At 54.4% G+C, this 12,556-nt stretch overlaps 1 protein-coding gene across 2 annotated transcripts in view; it reads left to right on the top strand.

Moving 5' to 3' along the window:
• MAU2 (MAU2 sister chromatid cohesion factor) overlaps positions 1 to 11,177 on the top strand; it is a 30,964-nt gene extending 19,787 nt beyond the window's left edge. The window contains exons 12-19 of one of the 2 annotated variants that reach the window (XM_036846550.1): positions 264 to 329; positions 1,677 to 1,763; positions 3,144 to 3,193; positions 3,394 to 3,471; positions 3,684 to 3,795; positions 6,706 to 6,796; positions 7,679 to 7,806; positions 8,184 to 11,177. In XM_036846550.1, coding sequence (XP_036702445.1) covers positions 264 to 329; positions 1,677 to 1,763; positions 3,144 to 3,193; positions 3,394 to 3,471; positions 3,684 to 3,795; positions 6,706 to 6,796; positions 7,679 to 7,806; positions 8,184 to 8,258 — 687 coding nt within the window. In that variant the 3' untranslated portion in view covers positions 8,259 to 11,177. The remainder of the gene's footprint in view (positions 1 to 263; positions 330 to 1,676; positions 1,764 to 3,143; positions 3,194 to 3,393; positions 3,472 to 3,683; positions 3,796 to 6,705; positions 6,797 to 7,678; positions 7,807 to 8,183) is intronic. The other variant, XM_036846551.1, reaches the window with a different exon arrangement.
• Positions 11,178 to 12,556: the final 1,379 nt, after the last annotated feature.

The raw sequence follows: 12,556 nt of genomic DNA, 5'->3' as shown, positions 1-12,556 counted from the left end.
AGTAACCCTGTGACCACCACCCCAGGCAGAATTCAGAACCTTCCCAGTGGACTTCACTCTGACAAGCATGTCATCAAGTCCAAGTTGACTTAGGTCCCGGGAGGCAGGAATAATTAAGCATGCTATCTTTCTCCCTGTTTGTCAGGGTAAAGCTCAGATATAGCTAGCTCAGTAGAGTCACTTGTCAGGCTCGCCTGGGTGCAGCTGTGCAGGCCCGGGCAAGCTGCATGTGGCTCTGAGCCCTCAGCATCTTCTTCTTCCAGGGCCTGTATTGTGTCTCTGTCAACTGCATGGACAACGCTGAAGCCCAGTTCACCACAGCTTTGCGGGTAAGGTGCCGGCCCTCGCTTTATGGGGCAGGCGGTGCTTCTCAGTAAGGAGTCGGGCGTGGTCTGTGATGAGGACAACAGCCATACAAACCCATGGTCAGCGGGTGACTCCACAGGCTCAGCCTGATGCCAGCGGTGACAGTGATGCACCATTTATCCAGGGCTTTCTGTGTCACGTCTTGTGCTGCTCAGCTGCAGACAAGGCCAGCACTGGCAGCACAGCTTAATGAGGGATAGCTGTGGGCAAGGGGGCTCCTGGCTAGCCTGCAGTGGGGCTTCCCCAGCTAACTCAGGGCTGGTGCCATGGCCTGTTCAGCCACTTTCGCTCTCGATTCCCAGTCTTCCCGAAAGCCCGCCAGGTGGCGTTGACTTGTGTCACAGCTACTTTGGGCCCTGGTCGGCTGGTGCTGCTCACTGCAGTGGTGCCAGGACCACCCCACATTGCCCGCGGCCCTATGGAGGTCTCTTGGACCCTCCTTCCCCATCTCATTTCCTACACAAGTGGCTGCTGCTTCTTTGGTTCGACATCAAAATTCCCGACGGATGGTGTGTGTCCCAGGAAGTCCTCCCCACTGGCCGGGGGAGGGGGGGTGGCGCAGCCAGGAATTGGGCCCAAACCCCGCATGACCCCCAACCACATGCTGTTCCTGCGGTCCCATGACAAACATATTGGAGCATCTTTGCTCAGGTCAGATCACCCTCTGTACCTCCTTGGCACCTGCCAGGGGCCTCCAGGTGGAGTTTGTGCTTCCCAGGCACCCTCGGCCTCCTACACAGCTGCGCTCCCTCAGCCCCATTGGGAATGCTCAGCCCGCTCAGCTTGGTCCCTCTTGTGGCCATTCCTGTCCCCCCAGAAGAACTGGGGATCAGGGTCTGTCCACCACCAGCCGTCAGAAGCATTTCTGGCCTCTAACAGCTTCGGCTTCTTCCAGGCAGGGTCCCTGCCTCCCCGAGGATCAGCGTACTCCTCTGCTGTGTCAGCACACGGGTCCTGGGGTTACCGCCTGTGGCGTAGAGGGAAGGTCCAGCCAGGTCTCAGACCGAGAGACAGCAGAGAATAGACCAAACTGTGGTGTGTTCTGAGGGCAGGATCAGGGTGGCTGGCTTTTCTTTTCTGTTTCCGGAATTTCCCATAATGTGGGTGATTGTTTTATAATGAAAAGAACTAACAGTTTTGTTGTCCTTGGGTTTAGGAGGCAAGGGGTGTGTGTTTGGAATGAAAAGAATAAGGAGATTCCAAGGTAGCCACTGTGGAGCTTTTGGGTGGCTCTGATGCCGCCAAGCGGCCCCTATGTGACATGACTGTGCCCAGCGCAGCCCCCTAATGCCCTGTGTCTCCCATCCCAGCTCACCAATCACCAGGAGCTGTGGGCCTTCATCGTGACCAATCTGGCGAGTGTGTATATACGGGAAGGAAATAGACACCAAGAGGTAGTAGGTGACATGCTTCATGTTTGGTATCCTTTGTTTCAACTCTTACTTGGAGGGGAGCGTGGGGGGAGTGTTGTCCTGGGCACCAGCAAATCTCAGTAGCCCTGGGGTATTTGCCCCCCAACAAGGTGTCCCACGCAGCGATTCGTAGGCATGGCTGGGGGAAGGCCAAGTGTAGGACAGAAACGTTCCCACAGCCAGTTAACACTTTTCCCTACTGAAAACGAGCCAAGCTTTACTGAATCCCTCAGAAAAAAAAAACCAATTTCTTCTACCCTGAGATGTCTGTTCTAGAACATTGGTGAGGCCTCATGGCTCAGTTATGAGGAGCAACAGCTTGGGCAGCTGTCTGCACTAGGTCTCTAGGTTGTTCTGGTGCCCCAGCCTGCTGAGGCGGGGAGGTGGGCCAGAGCTTGACCTCGCAGGATAAGTCCCTCCCACCAGGTTCCCCTTGCAACACCCCTTTATCCCTGCAATTCCCTCCCAGCCCTGACCCCTCTAAAGTATCTCAGATTCGGCCACTTGTCTCCACCCCTGCGGCCTTCATTTCTTAGTTCAGGCCACTATCACCTCTTGGCTACAAAAAGCCTAGCTGACTTCCCAGGTGATTGGTTGGCTTGAATGCTTTGGGTAAAAGCCCAGTGCAGGACTTTCCTGGTGGCACAGTGGTTGAGAATCCGCCTGCCAATGCAGAGGACGTGGGTTCAATCCCTGGTCCAGGAAGATCCCACACGCCACGGAGCAACTGAGACCGTGTGCCACAGCTACTGAGCCCACGCGCCTAGAGCCTGTGCTCCACAACAAGAGAAGCCACAGCAATGAGAAGCCAACGCACCGCAACGAAGAGTAGCCCCCGCTCGATGCAACTAGAGAAAGCCCACGCGCAGCACCAAAGACGCAACACAGCCAAAAAATTAATTAATTAATTATTTTTTTAAAAACACCTCATTTATTAAAAAAGAAAGAAAGCCCAGTGCAGCTGCTCCAGTGGTCAGGAAGCACAGTGGGCAGGGTCATGAGGGCCTGGTGTGGCCTTGGTGGTCTCAGAGGAGTTTGGTTCCCTTGTGTCTCCTCCACACCCCCACCCCAGTGTCTGCCTCCTGATAGGACTGTGTGGGTACTGGGTGAAGCCTCAGCCCACTTCAACCCTCATCCACCAGCACACCCTCCATATGATAGCCAAAGGGCACCTAAGATGTCAGTGATGTTGCAGGTCCTGCCCCTTCTCCCAGCAGGTTGCTTACAGGCGTGGGATTTGGGGTACGGGCACATTCCTCAGGAAGTTGCAGGCAGCCCTAGTCAATTTACTAGCATATCTGGGGCCAAACTCTCTCATATTTAGAAATGTGGAATTATCCTAACTTGCAGACATTTCTTTCACAGCTGTACAGTTTGTTGGAGAGGATCAATCCAGACCACAGCTTCCCCGTCAGGTAGGCTGCCCCAGGCCCTGAGTTCTACTTTACTAGTTATCTTATGCTTTCTTTGCTCTTTGGGGTGGTGTGAGCACCTGTGGGACCCTAGACTGCCCCATGTACCCCAACACCTCATACCCCCCCAACCAACCCCCTTTTGTAAATCTTCTGGTTTCACAAAAACCCCACCAAGGTGTGACGCTCCGCTCTCCCCTCAGCTCGCACTGCCTCCGAGCAGCAGCTTTCTACGTGCGTGGGCTCTTCTCCTTCTTCCAGGGACGCTATAACGAGGCCAAGTGAGTACTGGGAGAGGGCAGGTGTCCCTGTGCCCGGCACCTGCCGGTGTTTCTCTTCCCCCAACAGCATGTGCGAGGTCCCCTGTCCCTGCCCTTCCCACCCACTGCCAGATGGGGTGGGTGGCCCTCTGCTCAGGGCCTCAAGGCCATTGCTGCCTTTTCTTCCCCAGAGGCCTCCCGATGGGGCCTCATCATCTGTTCTTCTCATGAAGGCGATTTCTGCGGGAAACCCTGAAGATGTCCAATGCAGAGGACCTGAACCGGCTTACAGCCTGCTCCCTTGTGCTCCTGGGCCACATCTTCTATGTGTTGGGAAACCATAGGGTGAGTGTCAGGGGTCAGGCTGAGGGGCATGGGGCCAGGGTGGTGCTTAGTAGGGGGAACCTAGCAAGGAAGTGCCTCCCATTCTGTGCCCCACAATGATCGCATCTCACTGACCCCTCACCCACCGTTGCTCCGTGAGGCTCAGCCAGGGCAGAGGCACTCTGGCTCAGACAGCCTGGGCAGGCAGGGCTGGGGGAGCTTTGGATCCCTGGAGGATGCATCTGTGGGGCAGACAGGGCCAGTGTTGGCCATGGGCAGTCATCAGGCAAAGCCCCAGGGCTCAGTGGAGCTAGAGCTGGTCAGGCTGCCCAAAGCTGGCAAGGCTGAGGGCAGGTTCCCTTTCCTGTGTTAATACTTGGGGAGAAGGAGTGTGTCTGCTCAGTCACAATCCCAAGGGTTCCATCTCTGCCCATCACACATGGTGTCTTCAGTGCACTCTGTGCTTTTACCCTCACCAACAGTGCCCCCTGGGCCTGGTCCCCACCCATGCCAACTGGTCTCTGGTGGGATCAGTTGACTCAGAGTCTCCCCATCTGGGGGTGTGTGTACATCTCACCTGCTCTAACCCATCGACCATACAGGGTCTTTAATTTTTTAAGGAAAATATTTGTCAACATAAAATACGGCATGTATTTTATTTCTCATAGAAAGTCTGAGAAGCAAAGGAGAAAGTCATCGCATGTCTTCTGTCTTCCAGCTCTTTCCATTGCCTGCCTCTGCCCATGCATAGGTTTTGTTTATCAGGCTGTCTTATAATTTTATGTCTGGTCTTTCTCTGCACCACTGTGTTGGAGCTTTTTTCTAATGGCAGTGAGAATTTTTAAGCTGGCATCAACTCTGTAGTTTAGCCAAACTCACTTCAGCTGTTTTTTTGGGACAGATAGTGCAGGGTACTTGTCTTGGCCCATAAAGTTCTATCTGATCAAGCCCCAGGGCTTCTGAAGAGTGAGTGCTTTTAATGAGCCTGGTGCATCCCCTTCCCCACAGTCATGTGGTAAGCATTTGCCAGGCCAACATGCCCTGTAGCTGTGGCCTGAACCCTGGGGGGTATCGTCACCCTGGAAGGAGGGGGACCAGTACTAAGTTCTCCCTTCTGAGTGTAGCGCCACTCCTTCTACAACACCTGTCACACTACCCACTGAGCACAGTGAGGACAGTGGCCTCCGTGTGCATCTGGGGGTTAGGCAGGGACAAGGTGCTCAACGTGAGGCTCCACTGAGTGTAGGCCACCTGCCTTGTGTCTTGGTGCAGTGGCTGTGATTACCTCGTTGCCAGATGGGGAGATTGAAGGCACACAGCCCCAAATTTTAAAAAAATGAACATTTTTAAAAAGGGACTTCCCTGGCAGTCCAGTGGTTAAGACTCCACTCTTCCACTGCAGGGGGCACAGGTTCAGTCCCTAGTTGGGGAACTAAGATCCGGAATGCCGCACGGCGTGGCCAAAAAATAAATAAAGTTAAAAAAAGTAAGTCACACAGCACCAAACTGCAAACCCAGGCTTAGAACCCAGACCTTGTTGGCTCTTGTTTGTCCAGAAGCCACCTTCAGGATGGGCAGAGCAGCTCTTCAGCTGCAGCTTCTGGTTCATGTTTGGGGCGGTCCCGGAGGAAATTATAGAGCTTATTTGGGAACCTCTGCTGCTCCCTTTGTGCCTGGGCCCACGTAGGGTAACATGGGGCCACCAAGAGTCCTCAAACCCAGGTCCTGCCTCAAGCAGCTCCAGGTCTGGGGGAGACACTGCCTGCCCCGGGCCTGCCAGGCCAGAGTGTCCTTGGGCATTACAAGTTTGCGGGTGGCCTCATACAGGACTGCTCTCAGGATCACTCCGTGCTTCAAACCCAGGTTCTGTGGGGCAGCCCCAGGCTGTCATGGGGGAACCTGAGCCAAGGGGGACTCTCCCTCCTGGCAGCTCCCTCCCAGCCCCAGGCCTAGAGGAGGAGAGTAGTTTTTCCTGTTCTGCTGTGCATTCTGAGGTCTTGGAAGGGCTTGGTTCAATTTTGAAAAGTTTTGAGACCCACCTGGAGCTTATCTTCGAGGTGCTGGCCACAGGGCAGCATAAAGTCACTGGGCTTTTGTGTCTGTGTGGCGGCATGTCCTGCGCAACCGTGGCCATGTTGAACCTGGGCCTCAGGAGTTGGTTTTGAGGATTTGTATGTCTCTGGGCTACATGCCAAGTCTCCCCCCAGGCTGCAAGGTGTTGCCGCATTGGGAGTTTTCCCAGTGTCACCCTGAACCCAACATTTAGGCCAGCAGGCTGTGGTCTCTGGACTGGGTGTAGTCACAGCAGTGCTGCCAGTCACTGCGGGGTCAAGGATGGGTGTTTACAGCCCCCAACGGCTCTCACTCAGCTCATCCTGGGGATTGGGGGCCGGGGGCGCTGTTGCAATCACGTGGTGGAGTCAGGGTTGGAGGGTTCAAACATCCTGCTGCCCCACAGCCCTGTGTGTCCCAGGTGGCGTCGCACAAGAGCAGGCTTGTACGTAGAAGAGAAACTTCTCTTCCTCTCTCTTTTGTCCGTTCAGCCCTCGTTGCTCCTGCCAGGACAGAGTGCTGCCTTTTCCCAGCCCGGGGACCCCTGAATCTGTATTTCTAATCAGCTCCTGATATGGGTCCAGGGCTGACTGCCACCAGTGCCTTTTCCTCTGGCTAGAAAGACAAAGGCACATAGAGTTGCCCATGGCCGTACCCCAGGGAGGAGGCACATGCAGAGCCGAGACGTGGAGGCAGTTTATTTTTCCCCAAGGTGGTCGAGGAGTTCTTCGGAGAAGGTCATTTGAGATAGGCTCTGAAGTAGGAGTGGGTATATGCCAAGCAGCAGGAGGTCACAGGTGGGGCCCACGCTGTCCCTGCCACCAGCCCTTTCTACCACCACCCCCGGCGCTTGACTCCTCTGCTGCTCTCGATCGACAGGAGAGTAACAACATGGTGGTGCCGGCCATGCAGCTAGCCAGCAAGATCCCAGACATGTCAGTGCAGCTGTGGTCATCGGCCCTGCTAAGAGGTGAGTAAGAGATTGGGGCGTCTGGGTAGAGCCAAAGGCTAGAGGACCCTAGGTAAGCCCTGCTAAGCCTCTGCTTCAGACTGGACCTCTGCAGGCCATAGCCCCAGTTCTAGCACATTCTCAGGCTTCTCAGGAGGCCCTGTTTGAGGGCAGTGGGCTCGTTCACATAGTGAGATCTACGCAGAATCTGATTCTGTCTTTCTGGGACCCACAAGGCTAGTTCTTGGCATCTGAGTGAAGAATTGAGCTGTGAGCCCTGGCACTTAGCCTCAGTTTCTTTCCCATGAATGGGGATGGCAGTCATTTCTGTCAGGCAGGACGAGCCAGGGTGCTCAGCAGGTGTCAGTGTTGTTACTGCTGCTCTCCCATTTACAGGTTGTGAAACTGAGGTCCATAGACTCACCCAGGGCCCTGGGGAGGAGGTAGAGGGCAAACTGTTCCTATCTGCAGTGGACTTCATGCACCCATTCAGTTCTCCTGCCTCAGAAGTGAGCATTGGGTGCCTTGCTCCCGGTGGGCTCCTGGGTGCCCAAGAGCTAGCCAGGAAGTGCTGGAAGTGCTGCAGGGAGTGCTGCATCCACAGGGAGCCCCAGGGACTTTCACTGCCCTACCAGCCCTTATATCTGCCCCTATGGGCCTTGTTGCTCATCCACCTCCAAGGACAAAGGACTCAGGAACATAGGAGGGCACATGTGAGGGCTGCTGGCAAGTGGGCTTTGCTGACCTTGACACAGGGCTCAGGGCAGGTGATGTGCCAGGCACACAGCGACCCACTGGCAGAGCTGGGGTTTGACTTCAGGGCTCCACCCACACCCAAGGGGAGGGTGTGGGGGCAGTGGCAGGCCAAAGCAGGCCCATCCTTTGTGCGTATCCCACCCTCAGACCTGAACAAAGCCTGCGGGAATGCCATGGATGCCCACGAAGCCGCCCAGATGCACCAGAACTTCTCGCAGCAGCTGCTCCAGGACCACATCGAGGCATGCAGCCTCCCTGAGCACAACCTCATCACGGTACGGGCACAGGGTGGGAGAGACAAAATGAGGGTGCTGGTTGGCTCCTTGGGGCCAGCTCACCTGGTCTGTAGCCCCTGGGGGACACGCTTCCTGAGGAGGGAAGTACACAGTTGGCTACCATTTCCTTCCATCTCTCCAACAATCCCTAACTCAGCCTGGCCTCAGGAGCCCCCTTGGATGGGCAAGATAGCACCAACCCAAGTGGGTGATGCAGGCTGCTCCCTGGGGGCCCATCTGACTCAAGTGTGGAAGACGCAGGGTCCTGGCTGGTGACCAGCCCGAGGAGGGCAGCGTTCCAGGCACAGACATGTGGCCCAGCACACCCCTGCTCCTCTCTAAGAAGGACCTCACTTGTGTGTCCTCTTCCCCAACAGTGGACAGACGGCCCGCCTCCTGTGCAGTTCCAAGCTCAGAATGGACCCAACACCAGCCTGGCCAGCCTCCTGTGAGACTCCTGGACAGGGCCACTCAGCTTCTTCGGGCCTCTGTGGGGCCTGGTGTGGCCCCGACTTCCACCCAGATGGCACTTGAGCTTTTCTTAGAGACGTGCTGGCGTGGCTGTCCCCAGGCTTCTTTCCCGACTGTCTCCAGAGCTTCCAAGTCCTTGGGGAGTGTGGAGGGCCAATTCCCCTCCTCCCAGGAAGGGCCGGCTGGCCATTCTTGCTGAGTACCAGGAGTCCGGGTGCTGAGGCTCGCAGGTGGGATTTTGGAGGCAACTTTCCAGAGCCATCCTTCAAAGTGGACTTGAGCTGCCAGGCCTGCTTCCACGTCTGAGTCATGTCTTCAGGAGAGTGTGTCTGGGCGGGGAGTGGAGTGCCAGCCACTGGCCAGCTCCCGATCCTGCATGCAGGGGTGGTCATTACCACCGAGGTGCCACGTGACTTCCATCGCCTGGGCCTCTCTGCTGGGCTGGAGTCTTTCCTCTGCTCATGGCAGCTTCCAGTGCCCAGAGGCAAGACACCAGTTTCTGGCCCAAAATTAGAGGGAAGAAGTCATTGCTCATGTCAGGGATAAAAATGAACGTCCTGCCACAATGCTTTTCCCAGTTTGCCTTTCTGTCCAGCATCCATCCTTTTGGCAGCTGGGGCCTCTAGCTAGGGGCCCTGGGGGACCCAGGAACTTGGCTTCCAAACATCTGCACCTTGACTGGATTCACTGTCCAGCCATGGGGGTGCACGTGTGTCCGTGTGTGTGTGTGTGCACGCGTGTGTGTGTGCGCGTGTGTGTGTGCGTGTGTGTGTGTGTGTGTGTGTGTGTGGCTTCACAGAGCTGGTGCCCAGAGCAGAAACTCCTGTGTTTGCACCAGCCGCCCTCCCGCTGTCAGCGTCCATAGTGCGGGGCAGGAAGCCGGGGAGAGGGACTTTCCTCAGCCCAACTCAGGGCGCCGGATCAAAGGGGCTTGCTTTCTGGCAGCTCTGCAGCCTCCTTTGCAGAGAATGTTTGCAGACACCTGAAGCTCCACCAGCCTGCAGGCAGCCACTCCCTTGGCCCCCTGCCCTGTTTTCAGAGGGAAGGAGGAGGAAACCTACCTGCCTTGGGTCTCAGAACAGCATTGAAAACTTTTCCTGAGCTGGACCCCAGGAGGCTCTGCCAGGCCCAGACAGCCATTCTTGGTTCTGTGTTCCTCTTGGGTAGTTGAGGAGGTGCCCCAGGTGATGGTGACTTTAGGGGCAGTCAAAGCAGCTGCCGCCTTTAGCTTCCGGCACCTGGGATCATCTCCCTGATGAGGGGTGGTGAGTGGTTTTGCTAGTCACAACTGCTTGTTGGTTCAAGTCTAGTCACCCAGCACCGTGAAGGCTGTTTCTTGAAGCCTCAGTGTCCTTGAAGGAAGGAATGTTGGGATCACTCAGGTCAGCTGCCTGGGCCCTGAGGCCTGGGTGTGCCTTAGCCATGAGCAGGCCTGTCAGCAGACCTCCCTGCTCTGGGCCACTGCCCATATCAGGGCCCTACTGCCCTCTTGGGGGCCTGCAACAGGCATGCAAGTGAGCTACTGGTTGAAGGGACAGGCTGGTTGAAGGGACGGGCTGGCAGAGTTTTGTCCTAAGAGGACCTGCCCTCTCTGTGTCATCCTGGGTCACTCGTAAGAGTCTGGCCCTCTCCCATGTTCCCTGGGGCTACCCCCTTGATGTCACCACTGGGCCTGTGAGGCCTGCAGATGTGGGTCTGATGTCTGGTCATGAGCTGTCCACATCCTGTCTTCCTCCCCCCTCAAGGATGCCCCCCAGGTCCTCCCCTCCACCCAAGGGACAGAGCACCTGTCTTGCTACAAGCTGCACCTGCAGGCCTGGACCCCACACTCGAACCTCTCCAGACCCACATTTCTTCAATCACACTTTACATCATGCTTGTCTCTGTGTATTTATTTAAACCTTTCTTTCCTTCTAGGACATTTTGTATGTAGAGCAGTTGAAATAAGAACCTCAACACTTAACGTCTGTCCTGATGTTAAAGTGCTTTTAGTGACCACTTTGTTATCTATGTATATGTAAAGTTAAGGTTAAGTTCTTAAGTTTACAGTTAAGAATTCAGTACTCAATATTTAATATTCCACTCTAGCTTTATGGAAGCCAACCCGCGTGTACTGCATGCGTGCGTGTGTGTGAGCTTTGAATGTCCCCTTCACTGCAGCACCTTTCAATTACATAAAGCTGTTGTAAATACCTTCCTGTGAGTCCAAATTCAGCGCCTCACAGTTTCTCAATCATAAGAATTTAAGAGCAAGCAAGCCCCCAGGGAGACATTATAGCTAGTGTCATATAGCTAAGTGTTCAGGAAAAAACAGATAAATAAAAACTCCAAACCCTTAAGCATACAGGGGTGTGAGGGAGTAGCGGAAAGATTCCTGTTGGCAGGTAAATTAAAGCTGGTCAGACCCCTTGTGTGCGCCTCCCACTTCCTCCTATGAGCAGTGGTGGCCCTCAGGGCCTACGGTTCTGGGGATGTTGGTCCAGGAGGTGCCAGGTTCCCTTGGAGACACAGCTGCCTTCCCCTGTTGGATCCCCCCAGTCTCCCATGGGTGAGGCCAGCGTCCTCCCCCTTGGGTAAGCACTCCCAGTCCCATTTATTGGGAGCACAGGCAGGGAAATCGGAAAGGGCTGCCTGGTGGCACAGCTGGTAAATTTGTTGGTTGCATTGTCTTTGTTTCCTTAAAGGGTTTTCAATAAGTATGTTTGGCATACGGTCTTTTAATGGGTTTGCAGTGTCTTATGTTTTTAGCAGCCTGTATCTTCAGCTGGTGCTTTTAATCAGGAAAAAAAAAATCTGTAAATACAAGAATTGTTTAAAAGACATAACCGTAGAACATAGCTTCTCGTTTGTAGATTTCTTTTCCTGTATATTCAAAGTAAAACAACTTGCGGGAGCCATCACTCACTGTGTCTTTGTTGTGCCGTCTACCCCTCACATGTGCCATCCCAAAGACTAACCTTCCCCGCCCAGCCAGCGGGGCCACAGAGACTTCTGCTATAACCTACAGAGTGTGAGGATGCAGAACCCGATGTCCCAGACTGGAGGACCTGGTGGCAACCTGAATCTTTTCCCCGCTAATGATGGTGTTTCCCAGTCCAGCCCTGCCTAGAGGGGAGGAAACCCCGCAGACATGGCACGCAAGGCCCACAGCACTGTCCTGGCCCTCGCCACAGACAGACTTTCTTGCATGCCTGGTGTTCTATTCCCTGTGTTCTTAGAAAACTCGTGGGTCAGCCTTCATGTGCCTAGGTTTTTTTTTTTCTCAGGTTTTTTTTTTTCCTTTTTGAGGTGAAAGTCACATAACATAAAATTAACATTTGAACATCTACAATTCAGTGGCGCTAAATACATTTACTATGTACAACCAGCACCTCTGTCTAGTTCCAGAACATTTTCATCACCCCAAAAGGAGACCCCATCTCCATTAGCAGTCACTCCCCATTCCCATTCCTCCAGCCCCAGAAAACCACTAATCTACTTTCCGTCACTATTGGATTTACCTCTTCTGGGTATTTCATATAAATGGAATCATGCATCATGTGTCCTTTTGTGTCTGGCTTCTTTCACTCAGCCTGATGTCTTCAAGGTTTTTGCACGTTGTAGCGTGTATCAGTGCTTCATTTTTATGGCTAAATAATGTTCTGTTGGATAATGGACCACATTTTGTCTAGTCATCCATTGATGGGCTTTGGGTTGCTTTTCCCTTGTGACTATTGTGAGTAGTGCTGTTATGGATGTGCATTTTGTTTGAACACGTGTTTTCAATTCTCTTGGGTTGTGCCGTGCTTTTAATGTGCATGTATTGTGCCAGGCTGCCACTCATGCTGCATCAAGGCCCTTGTGTTGCTCTTGTCCCTGTGCCCCGAGATGATGCCCATGTGGCCTTGACTGCTCCCTTCCAGGGGCACTTCTGAACGCTCCTTTGGGCCGTCGTCCCAGGGCAGAACTGCTGGCCACTGGATGTGTGAGCGATTCCACACAGACAGTGACACAGTGCAGAGAACATACTTGGGAAGTAGATGACAGGAACTCAGCCAGGAGGCAGCCACAGGACTGAGGGGAAGACAGGAATGGGCCTCACAGAGGCTAGCAAGTGGCCAGGGCAGCTGGCCCGAGCATCACATGCCTGGGGAAGGGGTCGTTACTAGCCTTTGACACATACATCCCCAATCCTCAGAAATCCTGCCAGTCACTCTGCCTATTCCTGGCCATCTTCTCCGTCTGTCTGAGGCCCAGTCATGTCTCCCACCTGGCTGCTGCCCAGCCTCCTCCCTGAATG

The sequence above is a fragment of the Balaenoptera musculus genome, chromosome 3 (assembly GCF_009873245.2).
Source record: "Balaenoptera musculus isolate JJ_BM4_2016_0621 chromosome 3, mBalMus1.pri.v3, whole genome shotgun sequence".
Taxonomy (NCBI): Eukaryota; Metazoa; Chordata; class Mammalia; order Artiodactyla; family Balaenopteridae; genus Balaenoptera; species Balaenoptera musculus.
Note: the sequence above shows the minus strand (reverse complement) of the source record. Positions and strands in the feature narration are given on the sequence as shown.